Raw genomic sequence first — 14416 nt, 5'->3', positions numbered from 1 at the left:
TGATGATGAAGGTACAAAAAAAGATAGGGGAGAGGGGAGTGACAGTTGATCTGACCTTCGTTGTCAACAAAGTAGTCGAACATTGTGTCCTCAGAGGATTCTGGGATATCCGGGAGGTTGAGCTTGATCTCCTCGTCAGTGCGGATGAACTGCTCCAGCTTGGAGCGGTCGTCCAGCTCCAGCAGTGCTCCCACACTCCACATGACGCAGAAGATGTAGATCTTCTCCAGGTGCTCGGGGCTGGGGCCCTGCGCCTCCTTGTCATCCTTGTTCTGGATCAGTCCCTTGAGCAGACTGATGGCCTAGTCACATAGAAACAATGTCGACAAAAACAATAACAAAGTGCACAGGTGATTCATTATGCACTTCAGTGACTAAAGACATCAGGAGGCAGTCGTGGCATGGTAAAAAGTTGTCTGGACAGGTCAAACCTGAGTTTAATTCCTAAATTTGAGCTTAAGACATTCTGTCTCTGGGTGACTTCTTTCTTGCCTGCATTGTCTCTCTTGTTCAAGGTGGCAAAAAATGGCTATTTTGCAAAACCTTGGCAACTAGAATGACAGAGCCTTCATAGCACTGCATTCATCTCATTTGGAATAATCTACAAAGTAGCAAATGATCCCAGTTTTACTATCCCTCATAGAAATCCTTCAAGAAAGACATATTTTGGAATGCATCAACCTTTGTATAATCAAAACACTTGGAGTCATGTGTCATGAATATATGCACTAGCGGAAGATGTGGGGAAATACAGAATTCAAAATGCTAATCTAACACAGTATATTGAGTCTTAACACTATTGTAACCACTAATAACCTTTAAATGCAGAGGTCAGGGTAATAAAATGACAGCAGACATAGAGGTCTCACATACCTGTGCGATTATCATACACTCCAGCACATTCATCTTGAAGATCAGGTTCTGGTTGGTGAACTGCAAGATGGCGGCAAAGGACCCTTCAAACAGAGTGCGTAGACATTCGGCTTCTGTAGGATTCCTGCTCATCAACCAACCCTGGTGAGGAAATAAAAAAGAAGATAAAGCATAAATGGGTAAAATGACATTGTTCATTTGCGCTTTTCATTTGCTTGATTTCAATGATAAGACATTCTAATTGGAGGTTCAAACTTGGAAAAAAAAGACTTCATTGTTGTCCCCAACATCACATGACAAAAAAAGTTCAATGTCATGAAGGTTTACGTTCACGGTCCTTATTAACAAGATTATAATATGCAATGCCAAGTGTATTTAGCTTCAACTGCATTTCATGAACTATAATCTTGCTGGTTCAGTTAAATTTTGAAAAGCATTGCTGGTTATCCCCATACCAGGCAATAGATAATTGTTTCTTGGTAATGCTCCTTGGGTATACCTCTTCATTAATCTATTGACGTAACTGCAGAACTTTCTTATTATAGTGTGTGTAAAACCCTATTCTTCAGACGCCTTAACTACAGATGACAAAAACAAAAAATGTTGTTGTCTTATGTTTTAATAGTTTGAGAAAAGAAAAAGGTCAGTGGTCCTTAAATTAAGCAAAAACTCACATCAAGAATGGGCTTCCAGTCCAGGGCGGAGCTGCTCATGTAGACCATGCCATTGCGGGAGACGGTAGCTGGCGAGGCATTGTCGATATTGTGAGGCTCGAAGACAATCTTGCAGTTGGGTGCCATGGGGATACGATCCCCGTTGGCCAGGGTCAGCGTCTTGTTGTCGTCCAGCACGCTGTTGAGGTTCTCGATCCAGATGGCATCCACCGGACCGTCCAGTACGATCCACACATGCTCACCTTTTCAAGAATGGGGTTACATAAATGTGGATTACTCAAGATGGAAATTTCTCTGCAAGACATTAAGTTTCTGATATGTATGTATGCACACAAAAAAACTCTAATAACAATTGAATCCCTCTATATGAGAAAAGAAGTCCCTAAAGGTGAACACAGAAGAAGCAGAAAGCAGCCTCCATCCAATCAAGGGAAATATTATGTGGTATTTTTCTGGAAAGTAAGACTACACATGGAAAATGACACCAACAACAACAGCAAAATATCATGCTACAAGAAATTTTCAGTTCATTGATCTGCACAGCTTCTGTCTCATAACAAGCTTTTTTTACCTTTCCTGTGACCATGTTGAGACACAATTTATTCAAATGACTTTTACAGTGCAAGGGAATATTCTACTTTGCAGTAGGATATGTAAGCCATCAGAATTAGGAGGTACTGAGAGAAAACAAGACAACACAATGGTACAAGCCTGGGACAAAAAGCTTCTGAGTAGCGCTGCTGGTTGCTCTACACACCTTTCTTGGCCCTGAGCGTTCGGCGCCACAGGGTGGAGAAGATACCGTCCGTCCAGTCGTTGGTGGCCACGTCCAGTCGGCCGAACATCTGAGGGGCCGTGATGGCCTTGGGGTTCATGCGCATCTCTTTGTGGGGTTCGCCACAGTCTGTCATGGCCTTCATCAGGTTGTGGATACAGCACGTCTTGCCCGCCCCACTGGGGCCCAGGGCCATCATGCCATGACGCACACGCTGGGTCTCGTACAACTACAGGGGAAGATACCACAGAGCGAAGATAGGGAGGAATAAAATCAGAACACATTTTGGTCACACATATATTTGGCATCTACAGATGTAAGTGGCATGGCTGACTAATGTGGAAAAAGAAGAGGGATTGCTTAAATTGTTTGCTTGTAAGATGCCTATACTTTTTCATATGTCGTATCATCATGCTTCCAAATGGTAACACAGTGTAGTACTGACAGCAAATAATTTCCATCTATGACAGGGGGCAAGGCAAAATATGGGACATATTTCAATATACCACAAAGTGATGTTTTCGGCACCATATTACACTATTTGAAATAAAATTACATGTGTGATGAAAAATCATTGGGAATGTTGCAATTGAACTGACAGAAAATACAATCATTTCTTTGATTTCCCTACTTATAGTGAAATGGGAAAATAAAAATATCAATAACAAGAATGTAAGTTCAGGAAATCCTTCTTTCAAGAGAGATTGAGGAGAGAGAGAGAAAAAAAGAAAAAAGAAAAAAAAAAGGGGAAATCAGCGTCTGTCTCTACCTGGATCAATTTGAGTGTCCAGGGTGGATGGTTGACCAGTCCAGCTTCCTCCACCCTCATGGCAATAGCCGCCTCCAGCTCTGGGTAGCCAGCCTTGTCAAGGACGATGCCAGGGAAGAGATCGTTGATGAGGGACAGGAAGAGGGGCTCGTCCTCATCCACCTGTTGGGGGCAAAGGGGAAATATTCAATTCAATTCAATTCAATTCAATTTAATTCGATTCAATTCAATTCAATTCAATTCAATTCAATTCAATTCAATTCAATTCAATTCAGTAATTCAATTCAATTCAATTCAATACAATCCCATTCAATTCAATTCAATTCAATACAATACAATCCAATTCAATTGATTCACTTCAATGCAGTACAATACAATTCAATTCAATTCAATTCAGTACAATCAAATCAAATTCAATTCAATTCAATTCAATTAATCCAGTACAACCCAATTCAATTTATTTTCTCTGCAATAAAGTTATGACAAATAAGTACTAAAAAAAAAACACACACACTGCAATGTATAGTTAATACAGAAAAATCATGTTCTGTCTCTTTTACTTTGAGAGCCATGACAACAAAAAGCAAAAATTTTTAATTTAGAGGAAACAGGGCATCTAACTATTGTAATCCATGCACACAACTGAAAGCCCAAATTTATACCGATTGTACCCTTTATTATGTCATACTAGCCCGTCCTCCATTTTGCGCCGAGCACCTAAAGACCAGTGAGTACAATTATCTGCACTCATCACAAATTGTAACTTTCTAACTTCACTATATTTTACTACTGATATCAAAAGAAAATGCAATCTCTAACAGTCTAATTGTAGTTTGTTCTCACCAGTTTAGAGAGGTTCATATCCCTCAAGACTCTCATCACAATGGTGTTCTCACTGTCATTGGGGTTGGCTCTCTTTGCTGCTCCCAGAGTACGTAACACGGACAGGATGTTACGCAGACCAAAGTCATAGTGAACCTGGTTGGAACAAAGAGTGTTGGAGAAGTGAGGCACAGACATGTTATTGATGTAAAACTGAACACAACATAGCACTAAAAAGTAGTAAGCTGACATATAACCAACCATCTCATTAACTTTTAAACTCTCCCCTGGATGATGGTGCTTCTCATGGCATTTCCAATTCGGGAACAACTGACTCAAGAAAGTTGACAGCTTATACATCTTTTATATTTATAATTTTTCCCTATTTACTAGAAATTACCTATAACAGATAAACCAAATAATGAAAATTTCCTGTTATGTGCTTGCTGTATTACAGTAAACAGAAATTCAATGTATAGGATATCTGCTACTACACTGTGTGAATATAGCAAGAAAATGTAAAGATGAACATTGTCACAGAGATATCATTTAAACAGAAATAATATAAATATAGTAAGTGCAGAGATGAGCAAAAGCCCTTACCTGCTTTGTGAGCTGTTCCTCACACAGCTTGTAGAGAGTGTAGAACTTGCGGGCCAGGATGATGTTGTCAAGGAAACCACAGCTGGCGAGTTTGACACGGATGATGATCTGTCTGTCAGGTACCATCATGGCCACCGTCCTAAAGTTGATCTTCAGATTCTCTGGCAGCTCTTGGCGGCCAGCGTACCCCGGGTTCTGAGTGTTGGGAGAAGGGCAGATTGAATAACCAGATATTACAGACTTAAAGGTTTACGTTCCAAAGAAATCACTGCAGCCTTGACGAAACTGTATCATGCACTTCTTTTTATATCTTTTCATCTGTTTCAAAACATGTATTTCTTGTTTTACAATAGACTGATGAGACCATTAAATTCAAACAGTCTTATGGTATTTAATATCTTAAAAGAAATCCCTGAAGTGAATCAAAAGTTTCATGATAACAAGTATTTCATAATACAATTACAATGCTGCCTCTTCCTATTTCAACTAGATGAATTATGCACAAGGCATTCATCTTTTCCGAGGGATAATAGAGATGCTGAATATATCCTTAATTGTGTTTAATGTAAAGCTGCCTAAGTCACACTGAATGATGACACTTTTCCCGTACACATGGCGCCCAACCAGTGCACTCATGTCATTCGCTGATATCGATCTATTCATGTCTTGTTAACTTGGCAGCAGAAGGCATTAACTGCACTGCCTCCCAAGCATCACCACCTCCTCAATGACTCCCTACAGCATGTTATGATGCCACTCATTACACCATCAGTGTCCTTACCATGGTCAGGAAGAGACCAAACTCTGGGTTGAGGTCCACCAGGTCTCCGTCGGTGAAGATGAACTGCTTCTTCCTCTCCTTCTTGGCCGTAAGGACAATGGCAATCTGCTGAGCAGCCACGGAAAGCACTGGGAGGTCGATGCGGTTAAACTCATCAAAACATCCCCAGCTGCCAGACTGGGCCAGTCCTAGAGGGGGAAACACAAGTGAGAGATGGAGTTCCCATCACAAAAATCCTCTAACCAATTACCTGTTTGTTTTTTGTTTTGTTTTATTTTTGTTTACTCTTTTACTTTGACCTGACAAGAAATGACCTTACAAGTCTGTCATCTCTACCTTTGTATGACCTAACCCAGTCACATAAATATATAACATACTGTAAAAGTGGAAATTTTCGCGGTGTTCAAATTTTCGCGCATTTCGCGCAACGAGAAACTAGCGCGAAAATAAAAGCAGGCGAATATTTTTGCTTGCCATATGTGCCTGTGCGTGATGTCTTGATTCCGCGGAATTAAAAACACGCGAAACTCTTCCGACCCGGCCAAGCGCGAAAAATTAGTAACGCGAAAATATCCACTTTTACAGTAGCAGAGACAAATTTTCATAAATTTCTACAAACTATGGTGTTCATCTGCAGAATACATATCCTATTGATTGTCTCAAAACATTGCATTACCTTGTAACATTCTTCAATAACTAGGAATTCATTTTGTCACTTTCTATAATCTGGAGATTACATGTCATACTCAAAAGCACAACAAGAAAACGGAGGAGAGGAACTTGTCTTGTTTTGTATGGCAAGTCTTATACTTTTCTCAATCTGTCATGTTTTGTTTCCTTCAGTTTTGATGATTTATGTATCACTGTGATAACAGTGATTGTGAAGTAATGTCAATATGCAGGTTTGACAGGCCCTGAAATAGCTTTATGTCCAGCTGCTACAGACACATCATGGGCACGTCCACTTGATTGAGCAGTAAGCCTACCTTTGTAGATACGGCCAAGCCCTCTGTAGTCCATCTGATCAGAGCAGTTGAAGACGACGACGTACTTGCCGAGGGAGCGTCCCATGTCCTTGGTTGTCTCTGTCTTACCGGTCCCAGCAGGACCAGCTGGGGCCCCACCCATACTCATACCCAGAGCCTGGGACAGGGTGATGTAACATCTACAGAGAAAACAAAATGGAGCAATCAATCACAAAACTCAAAATTCAAACAGTAAGGCAGTTATATATTCAGTACCCAGCAACTCCCCCACTGAGATTTAGCATGCAAGATTTGTCAATTTATAAAATTAAGGACAGCCAAATTAGCTGTCAAGAGGACTGCTTTCTAAGGTAACTTGTCACACACATATTTCACTTGTTTGTTTGCCTGTTTTGTTTTGTTTTGTTTTGTTTTGTTTTTTCTTGAATGACCACACCAAACATCCCACATAGCTATCCCCAGCGTAATAAGTTCCAAAGGAGAAAACAAGTCGTTCTTCATGTGGAGGACACAGGAAATGTGACCTACCTGTCAGTGAGAGGTGTAATGACAAGACGCTCTGTGCAACCCAAGAACTCATTTTGGTAGATGAAGTCAACATCTGTGATGGAGACAATCATCTTGTCGTTATCCTCATTGAAGTAGAAGCGACACTGCTTGAGCCACTCAAAGTCAGAGGGAGTCTTGATGTGCATACGCACCTGTGCCGTACGAAAAAGAAAAAAAAAGAGTTAAAAATATACAGTGTGAAAAGGGTATTAGGGCCAGTTGTGAGAACATTGCTTGTGCCAAAGAGGCTACCCTAGGAGACTCAGACACATCTTAACGGTCAACCGTCATCACCATCATGATCATCATTATCATTGTCATCGTCATCACCATCATCACCATCATCATCATCATCATTGTTATCATCACCATCATTATCATTATCATCATCACTAGTATTTAGTATGTCTATTAATGAAAGGGAGATGACCAAAGTGGGCAGAGTCTCACCAGGTCATCAAAAATGTCCCTCTGATGGACGTGGATGGTGATGAGAGTCTCAAACTTGCGGCGCTCCACCTTGGTCAGGTTGCGGGTCGTCTGGGCGATGAGGAGGTTGAGCAGGTCCAGGAATCCCTGGTTGGTCTGTTGCATCACCTTGCGGTCATACTTGGCATTGGTCAGCGCCTCTTGGGCATCTCGTGTCCAGATCATCTGGATCCCCAGCAGGCCAATCTGTAGAGAGAACAAAGCACTGGAGCTGGTCAAGCCAGGCACTTAAAAAAGCAAAAAGCAAAACCTTCCACTTATTTGTTTTGATTTGCACTTTGTGAATCCCTATCGCTTCTTCTTTCTTCATTGGCATGATATGTCTGGGTGAAACCATTTGCAGACTATAAATAGTCACTTGGGAAGAACTACAGAAGAGACAACACAATGCACTCTCTCCTTCGAAATAAGCTACACAGATCTCTCCATTAAGGTTTCGATCCAGCTCTGAACGGGAAGTTATGTGAGACTGCTTCCAAACAGAAGTTGAGACTGTTTTTGAACATGAGACCTTCAGATTATGTCTTTTTAATTTGTTTAGGGTCTTCTTCTTTTTTGTGTGTGTGTCTCAACATCAAGGATAGCATTATCAAACATATTGGCTGAGCTTGTTTCACCAGGTCTTGAACCCAAGACCTTTTGATTCTAAGACAGGCTATCCACAGAACCAGCTCACTATCTTTATCTCAAATGCTAGCTGTCAGCTATACATGAGATTTGCAATTACTGAAAAGGCTTGCAAAAAAAGGAGGGCTACTAGCTTTTTGGATGTGTCCCCCACAGGGAAGCAACATCAAAACCAACAACAAAGAAACTTACCTGAGCCTGGTAGGTGTTTAGAAACTCAATAATCTCCAGACTGGAATCCTGGACAGCCATGGCCGCCGTGCGGATCACGCCGTGAAGCGAGCGCTGGGCGACCACCATCAGGTTCATGAGCCACAACTCCACATTGCCTGATGCCATCACTGCCTTGTCCAGCTGCATGGGATGACAAAAATTGAACATGGTGATTTATAGCTCCAGCGGCAGAGGAGGTTTTCGTGATAATGCTGAATTAATACACTTCAAGGCTTTCCCATTCATAACATGTTCTGCTCTAAAAGCATTGTTACCTTATCCTTTGGTCCCAACACATACTTAAGACTGACTATGGGATTTTCAGAATGTGATAAAAAATCTGCAATTTTCTTCCAAACACAACAAGAAGAGAAAAAAAGATGCAGAATCATAACAATGCACATTCAAATCAAAAGAACAAAGCAATAACAAGATTGTAGGTTGTACAAATGCTGTGTGTTGATAAAAATCAACACTTACAATATCGAGCAAGTCTAACTCTTTCTTTTTCAAAGCCTTGATGTGTTAAGAAACACTCTCTATCACAAATGCGATGCCACATGCACACTTAAAGGGTGTGTACAGTTCTGGTCGAGGTGAGGATTTAGCTTTTAATGTTTTGCGAGATATTCAGAAACCACTCTATGAGATGTCAAAGAGCATGCAATTCTAAGGGGTATCAAAAGTTTATTTTATTAAAATTGGTTTTGAAATGGCTGAGATATCCAAAAACAAGGTGAAACAAAGAGATCCTAATAGAAGGCGTGGCCTGTCGCCTTTTATTATTATTACTTTTTGGGATATCTCGGCCATTTGAAAACCAATTTTCATCAAATAAACGTTGAGTCCTTCTTTAAATTACATGCTCTTCCATATTTTCATGAGGTTTCTCATTATCTCACTTAGGAATATTCAAAACATGAAACCCCACCTCAACCAGTACTGTACAGTCCCTTTAAGATTCAACGACCACCACAACATCCTTACATCGACCACCTCTCCCTCTGAGGACTGGATGGAGAGGATGCGGTCGTAGTCCTTCTCATGGAAGCGCACGGTCTTGGTGTTGTCAAAGATGCTGAGGAGGTGGGCCTGGATGGTGTGGGAGTCCGAGGCCTGGCCCAGGATCTCCAGCAGGGCGGGGTCCGACACGAAGAAGAATCGAGGGAAGAGCAGGCGCTTCTTCTCGAGGTATCTGTGGAGAATCCATCACATTTTGTTTAGATGCGAGTTCTTGTTCAAATGGCAAGCGCTGAGAGTTCAATCATTGATGTGAAAGGGTGGTAATTTTCAAACTGTTGATGGACCACGTCAAAATAGGTTTGGGAAAATAGAGGGAAGACAGCAGATGACATGCACACAGTTGGACATGAATGGAAGAGAGAATTTGAATATTTGATATGTATAACTCAGAATGAAAGAAATCAGTTAAAGACTGAATCAAGGAATGTTACACACTAGTTGGTGGACCTATATGTCACTTATTATCAAGAGGATTCATCTATACGCCTACAATCATACAAAAAAGATGGTACTACAATGAGACATAACACGCAGGTCGTTTTTTTCTTCTTCTTTTTTTTTTTTAATCTTAAGGAAAGACATTCAGCTAGTGAAATCGAAAATATATCTATTGGAAGAAAAAACATACAGCAGATTAATAGAAAATAAGATAAGTCTGAAAAGGTGTAGTTTAGAGAAAGAGAGAATTACATAAAGATATATGGAAAGAGAAGAACAAACAAGGTGAAGGAGAAAAAGAAGAGGAGATAAAAGAAAAGAATAGGGAAAGGAGCACGAGGAGTCATTTTGAGAGGTACTGAGCAACAAAGAGTGACATACGGAGGGAGATGGAGGAGGAGGAGAGAGGAAGGAGAAGGAGAAGAAGGAGGAGAAAGAGGAGGAGGAGGAGGAGGACTAACCCTGTGAGAGACTTCTGACACAATTCTAGCTGTTCCAAGAGGTGAGGCAGAAGCTGTCCCATTGTCTCGTCTCCAACGCAGCACTGCACCACATTGGTGTTCTCATGGGCACGCACCATGATCTTCACCCATGACTTGTCAATGTTGCTGAAACGCTTTGCTTCCTGTGGGTTTGAATGGAACGTTACATAGCAAGTATAATATTGATTGCCATTCTACTTTATCCCTGACCATTCTATTTGTTCTTCTCTCTTTCCCCTGAATATACTGCAGTTTTAAATTTTCATTAAGATATGGCTTGCTATTATATACTGCAGAGCTGCTAAATTTGACCACCCTGTTCCCAACTACCTCCATATTTTGCAATCTTTGATAGCACCATGGTACCACTGTCATGTACCAGTTGAAAAAAATATGAAAATAAATGTGACATTGGCTCTATATGCAAGCATCATATTCAGTTATCCCAACATTACTGAACACAAATATCACAAGTACTAGGAGGCTATACACGTTTCTCATTCATACTCTTTTGCACTTGCTACTACAAGGTAGATTGATGCCACTTTCAAATTTGAAAATAAGAACATAAAAATATGCCTTCTCGACCAACAAGAGAGACTGCAAGGATGTGGAAGTCCTGTTTGTCCCAAATTGGCCATGGGTCACTCTGGCACAACCGACTGACCTTAGGCAGTTGCTTGGCAATGTCGCCACCCACAAAGACGGCCTCCAGGTAGACCCACAGGTTCTGGACCTGCATCCACTGCTCAATGATCTCACTGGTGTTGGACAGATTCTGCACCCACTGCTGGATGTTCTTCTTGAAGGGAGCATTGTATCTATGATTTGTGAGAGGGTTGTGAAAAACACATTGAGTTATCCAGTGAAATCTTTGCTCACTTCTGGGCACTGTTCCATCAAAGTTGCCAGCCCTGAGAAGTTGTCATTCTCTGACAACTACTATAGTAACAGTCAGTGACCAGAGCCTCTCAGCCAATCAAAACCAAGAATTTTACTGAAATTGTCAGATTTTACCTGAATGCAATTTTACCTGAATGTTTTCCGCAAACTGCTCAGCAGGTCTTGCACACAAGTCATTACAACGAGGCATACGGCATAACATAAAATAACAAAATTACATTGGGTCAAGGAAAGATCCTCTTAATTGCAATGGCATCAGCTTGTGATATAATTTAGTGCAGTTTCAATCTACTTCTATAAGTGGTCTCACAATTGATAACATCCCTCATAATGCTCACTTATTTTGTCGTTGTCATACCCATTTCAAAGCAAAACTGAGAAGACTTCTTTGCCCAAATTTGAAAGGAAATGTCTGTAACGGTTAAGTTCCCTGTACATCACACCATTTTCCCCCCAGGTCAGAGGAAACAAGCTGGCATTTTGCCTTTAATTCTGATGGGAAATGTGGAAGGACTTGAGTACCTGACATACAATGTACTTTCAGCCCTGTTAAAACAGTGCAAAAGGTGTTACATCAATGCAGTTATGTTGTTTCTAAAATTACAAATGTAAAAAAAAAAAAACACCAACACCCACCTGTTACTCATGAGTGATCCCAGCACCATCAAGCTGTCCTCCATGAGTCCAATGATCTCCGTGGTGTTGTCTCCACGCAGCAGCAGCTCACCTCGGTTCTTGAAGTTGCCAAAGGTGAGGTCGCGCGCGCTCCACTCCGCAATGGTGACCTTCAGCTTGGCCTCAATGTCCTTCTCCTTCACCGCCGAGATGCAGATATCCTGGAATTCAGAGATGAAAAATCAAATTTCTTACATGATTAAAAAACAAGCAGCACTTTCTATAAAGCAAAAGCAATCAATCAAACGAACAAACATTTTAAAGGTTTCAGTCACCTGAAAACGGTTTATCAGTATTGAAGAAAAAGTCCATTTATACAACAAAAATGGATTGGATTATACAATTACATCAATCACAATTACATCAATATGCTGTTCAGCAAAGAGGGAGTAAAGGTACAAGAAAGTAGTTTTGGATATAGAAATAAGTAAAAAGATAAAAATAAACAAAGTTTGCAGTAAGTGAGCTGATTCATTCAATACTGAATTAAAAAAAAACAACAACAAAAGTGCTGTAATCTTTCATTTCTACATATTTGATAACTCCCCCTAACACCAAGAAATCCGAGTCCCATAACAATCTGCTCTGCGGATCAATCTAGATGGAGAAATGATAAAACCAATACCTCAGCAGCTCCTTAACAGAAGATGGTCTATTACTTGCATTACACTAGGAAAAACACTGACAGATACTATAATCTGATTTAAACTACATACTTGTCAATCCTAGCTTTCTCTCTCTCTAAAAAAAGGAGAAAGTCACTTCATCAAATAATTGGTTTAAAAAAAAAAGATAATCAAGGAATTTCTTCCCTTACCTCAATATCTTCTTTGTTCTCCAGCAGAGGTGCCTCCATGATGTTTCGCAGACAGAAGGACTCGCTCTCCACTTCAAAGACGTGGCCGGTGGTGTCGGCCATGCGCTGCCAGTGGCGCGGCTTCATGGCCTTGTTGGTCATCAGCTCCAGGAGGGGACACGTCTCGTTGAAGTCGTCGATGGTCTTCTTGAGGGCATTGAAGGCCGGCCACTCCTTCAGTGCACGCGGCAGCTTGCGGCATCTTTTGGTAGGTTGTTGTTTGTGACAGTGTTGAGTTTTCATATCTTCTTAATGAGCTTCCTTTTGTTGTTGTTTTTTTTTGTTTTTGTTTTTTTTGTTTCATGGCAAATAACTTTTTCATAGTTTTCCTATTTCTTGTTGTGTTTTTTTTTTAAATCTCTTCGTGGCAATAGACATGCCATAGTTTCAATATGTTTTTTTTTTTCTTTTTTACTTATCCCCTCTCTTACTAATACAAAGTTCATCACACTGCAGAATGTCAGTTGGGATAACATGTCAAAGATTTGTATGTCTTTATGATGCAAATAAAATCACCAAAGTAATAATGTCATCAATTATTTACTTGAGATTTGTCTGATTTTCCATTCAACATTTCAACATTGATGAAAACAAAAGAAAATTTGTTCACAGTTTAACTTAGCACCTAACAGATATTTCTTTTATTGCAATTTTTAAAATTTGATGACACCGATACAAACAATCTGCCCGTTTGGCTCAAAGATCATCGTGATGTAAACATCAATGTTGTTGATAACTGACAGCATTGCATTCAACACATAGCTTTGCAACAGAAAATACCCATGCATATCTCGCTTTTCACTCTAAAAAAAACATGCAACTTTTGCTGGACAAGGTTCCAAAGACTCACTGACAACAATTTTCACAATGTTAGCATTAGTCACGATCTGTTATAAAACCAAACCAAGCAAGTCAACAATTACACTGAGTTAAATCCATACCACATAAACTAATGTTCAATATGTCTTCACCATCTACCATCCCCAATTTGAATCTGTATGAAGATAGTTGCTTCTTCGTTACCTCCACAAGGGAGGTTATATTTTTGCCGGAATTGGTTTAGTTGTCTGTTTGTTTGTAAAACTACTCAACAAGTTATGAAGGGATTTGGATTTAGATTTCAGGATGAGTTGATAATGTCACAAGGAACAGATGAATATATATATATATATATATATATATATATATATATATATATATATATATATATATATATATATATATATATATATATATATATATATGTATATGTATATATATATATATATATTATATATATATATATATATATATATATATATATATATATATATATATATATATATATATATATATATATATATATCATATATATATATATATATATATATATATATATATATATATATATATATATATATATATTGGTAGTGATCCAGATCTCTGCCTGGATCCAGGAATTTTGTTGAATTTTTTTAAAGCATTCTTTATCACTGGAAAATAGGGCCATTTTCAGCATTATATGTGAACTAAACTCCACAATGAATACCCAGATTACTGAGTATCATGCACCATCACTCTTTTGTATACTATATCATGATGATGGCCTGTAATTCTTATCACACAGTGGGAATGCAGGACTATAATATAGGATGGAAATGAGCTGCTGGGTGGAGGTATGTGGCTCTCTGAGTGCTTTTCTATTTCCATAATTTGTTTCTTGTTGGTATTTTTTGTCCTTGATGGAGACTTTGTGGGGGATATAATAAGTCATGGCAAATGCAACTGAATGATTGTATGACTGTAATATATACTTGACCAGGTGGATATGAGTGAAAATAATGCATGGGATACTGTTGAGTATGAGCAGTGATATTGATGATACCCTTGTCTGATTCT

At 39.6% G+C, this 14416-nt stretch overlaps 1 protein-coding gene across 1 annotated transcript in view; it reads right to left on the bottom strand.

The window, feature by feature from the left end:
• LOC140232555 (dynein axonemal heavy chain 5-like) overlaps window positions 1-14416 on the bottom strand; it is an 89182-nt gene that overhangs the window by 33849 nt on the left and 40917 nt on the right. Inside the window, exons 27-43 of the mRNA XM_072312651.1 lie at window positions 12500-12740; window positions 11644-11843; window positions 10772-10925; window positions 10084-10247; window positions 9149-9356; window positions 8141-8302; window positions 7283-7507; window positions 6812-6984; window positions 6284-6462; window positions 5298-5485; window positions 4517-4711; window positions 3935-4069; window positions 3092-3253; window positions 2305-2551; window positions 1548-1789; window positions 874-1014; window positions 56-302 (exon numbers count right to left, since the gene is read on the bottom strand). Of these exons, the coding sequence (XP_072168752.1) occupies window positions 56-302; window positions 874-1014; window positions 1548-1789; window positions 2305-2551; window positions 3092-3253; window positions 3935-4069; window positions 4517-4711; window positions 5298-5485; window positions 6284-6462; window positions 6812-6984; window positions 7283-7507; window positions 8141-8302; window positions 9149-9356; window positions 10084-10247; window positions 10772-10925; window positions 11644-11843; window positions 12500-12740 (3263 nt within the window). The remainder of the gene's footprint in view (window positions 1-55; window positions 303-873; window positions 1015-1547; window positions 1790-2304; window positions 2552-3091; window positions 3254-3934; window positions 4070-4516; window positions 4712-5297; window positions 5486-6283; window positions 6463-6811; window positions 6985-7282; window positions 7508-8140; window positions 8303-9148; window positions 9357-10083; window positions 10248-10771; window positions 10926-11643; window positions 11844-12499; window positions 12741-14416) is intronic.

Source organism: Diadema setosum, chromosome 9, assembly GCF_964275005.1.
Source record: "Diadema setosum chromosome 9, eeDiaSeto1, whole genome shotgun sequence".
Lineage (NCBI taxonomy): Eukaryota > Metazoa > Echinodermata > Echinoidea > Diadematoida > Diadematidae > Diadema > Diadema setosum.
Note: the sequence above shows the minus strand (reverse complement) of the source record. Positions and strands in the feature narration are given on the sequence as shown.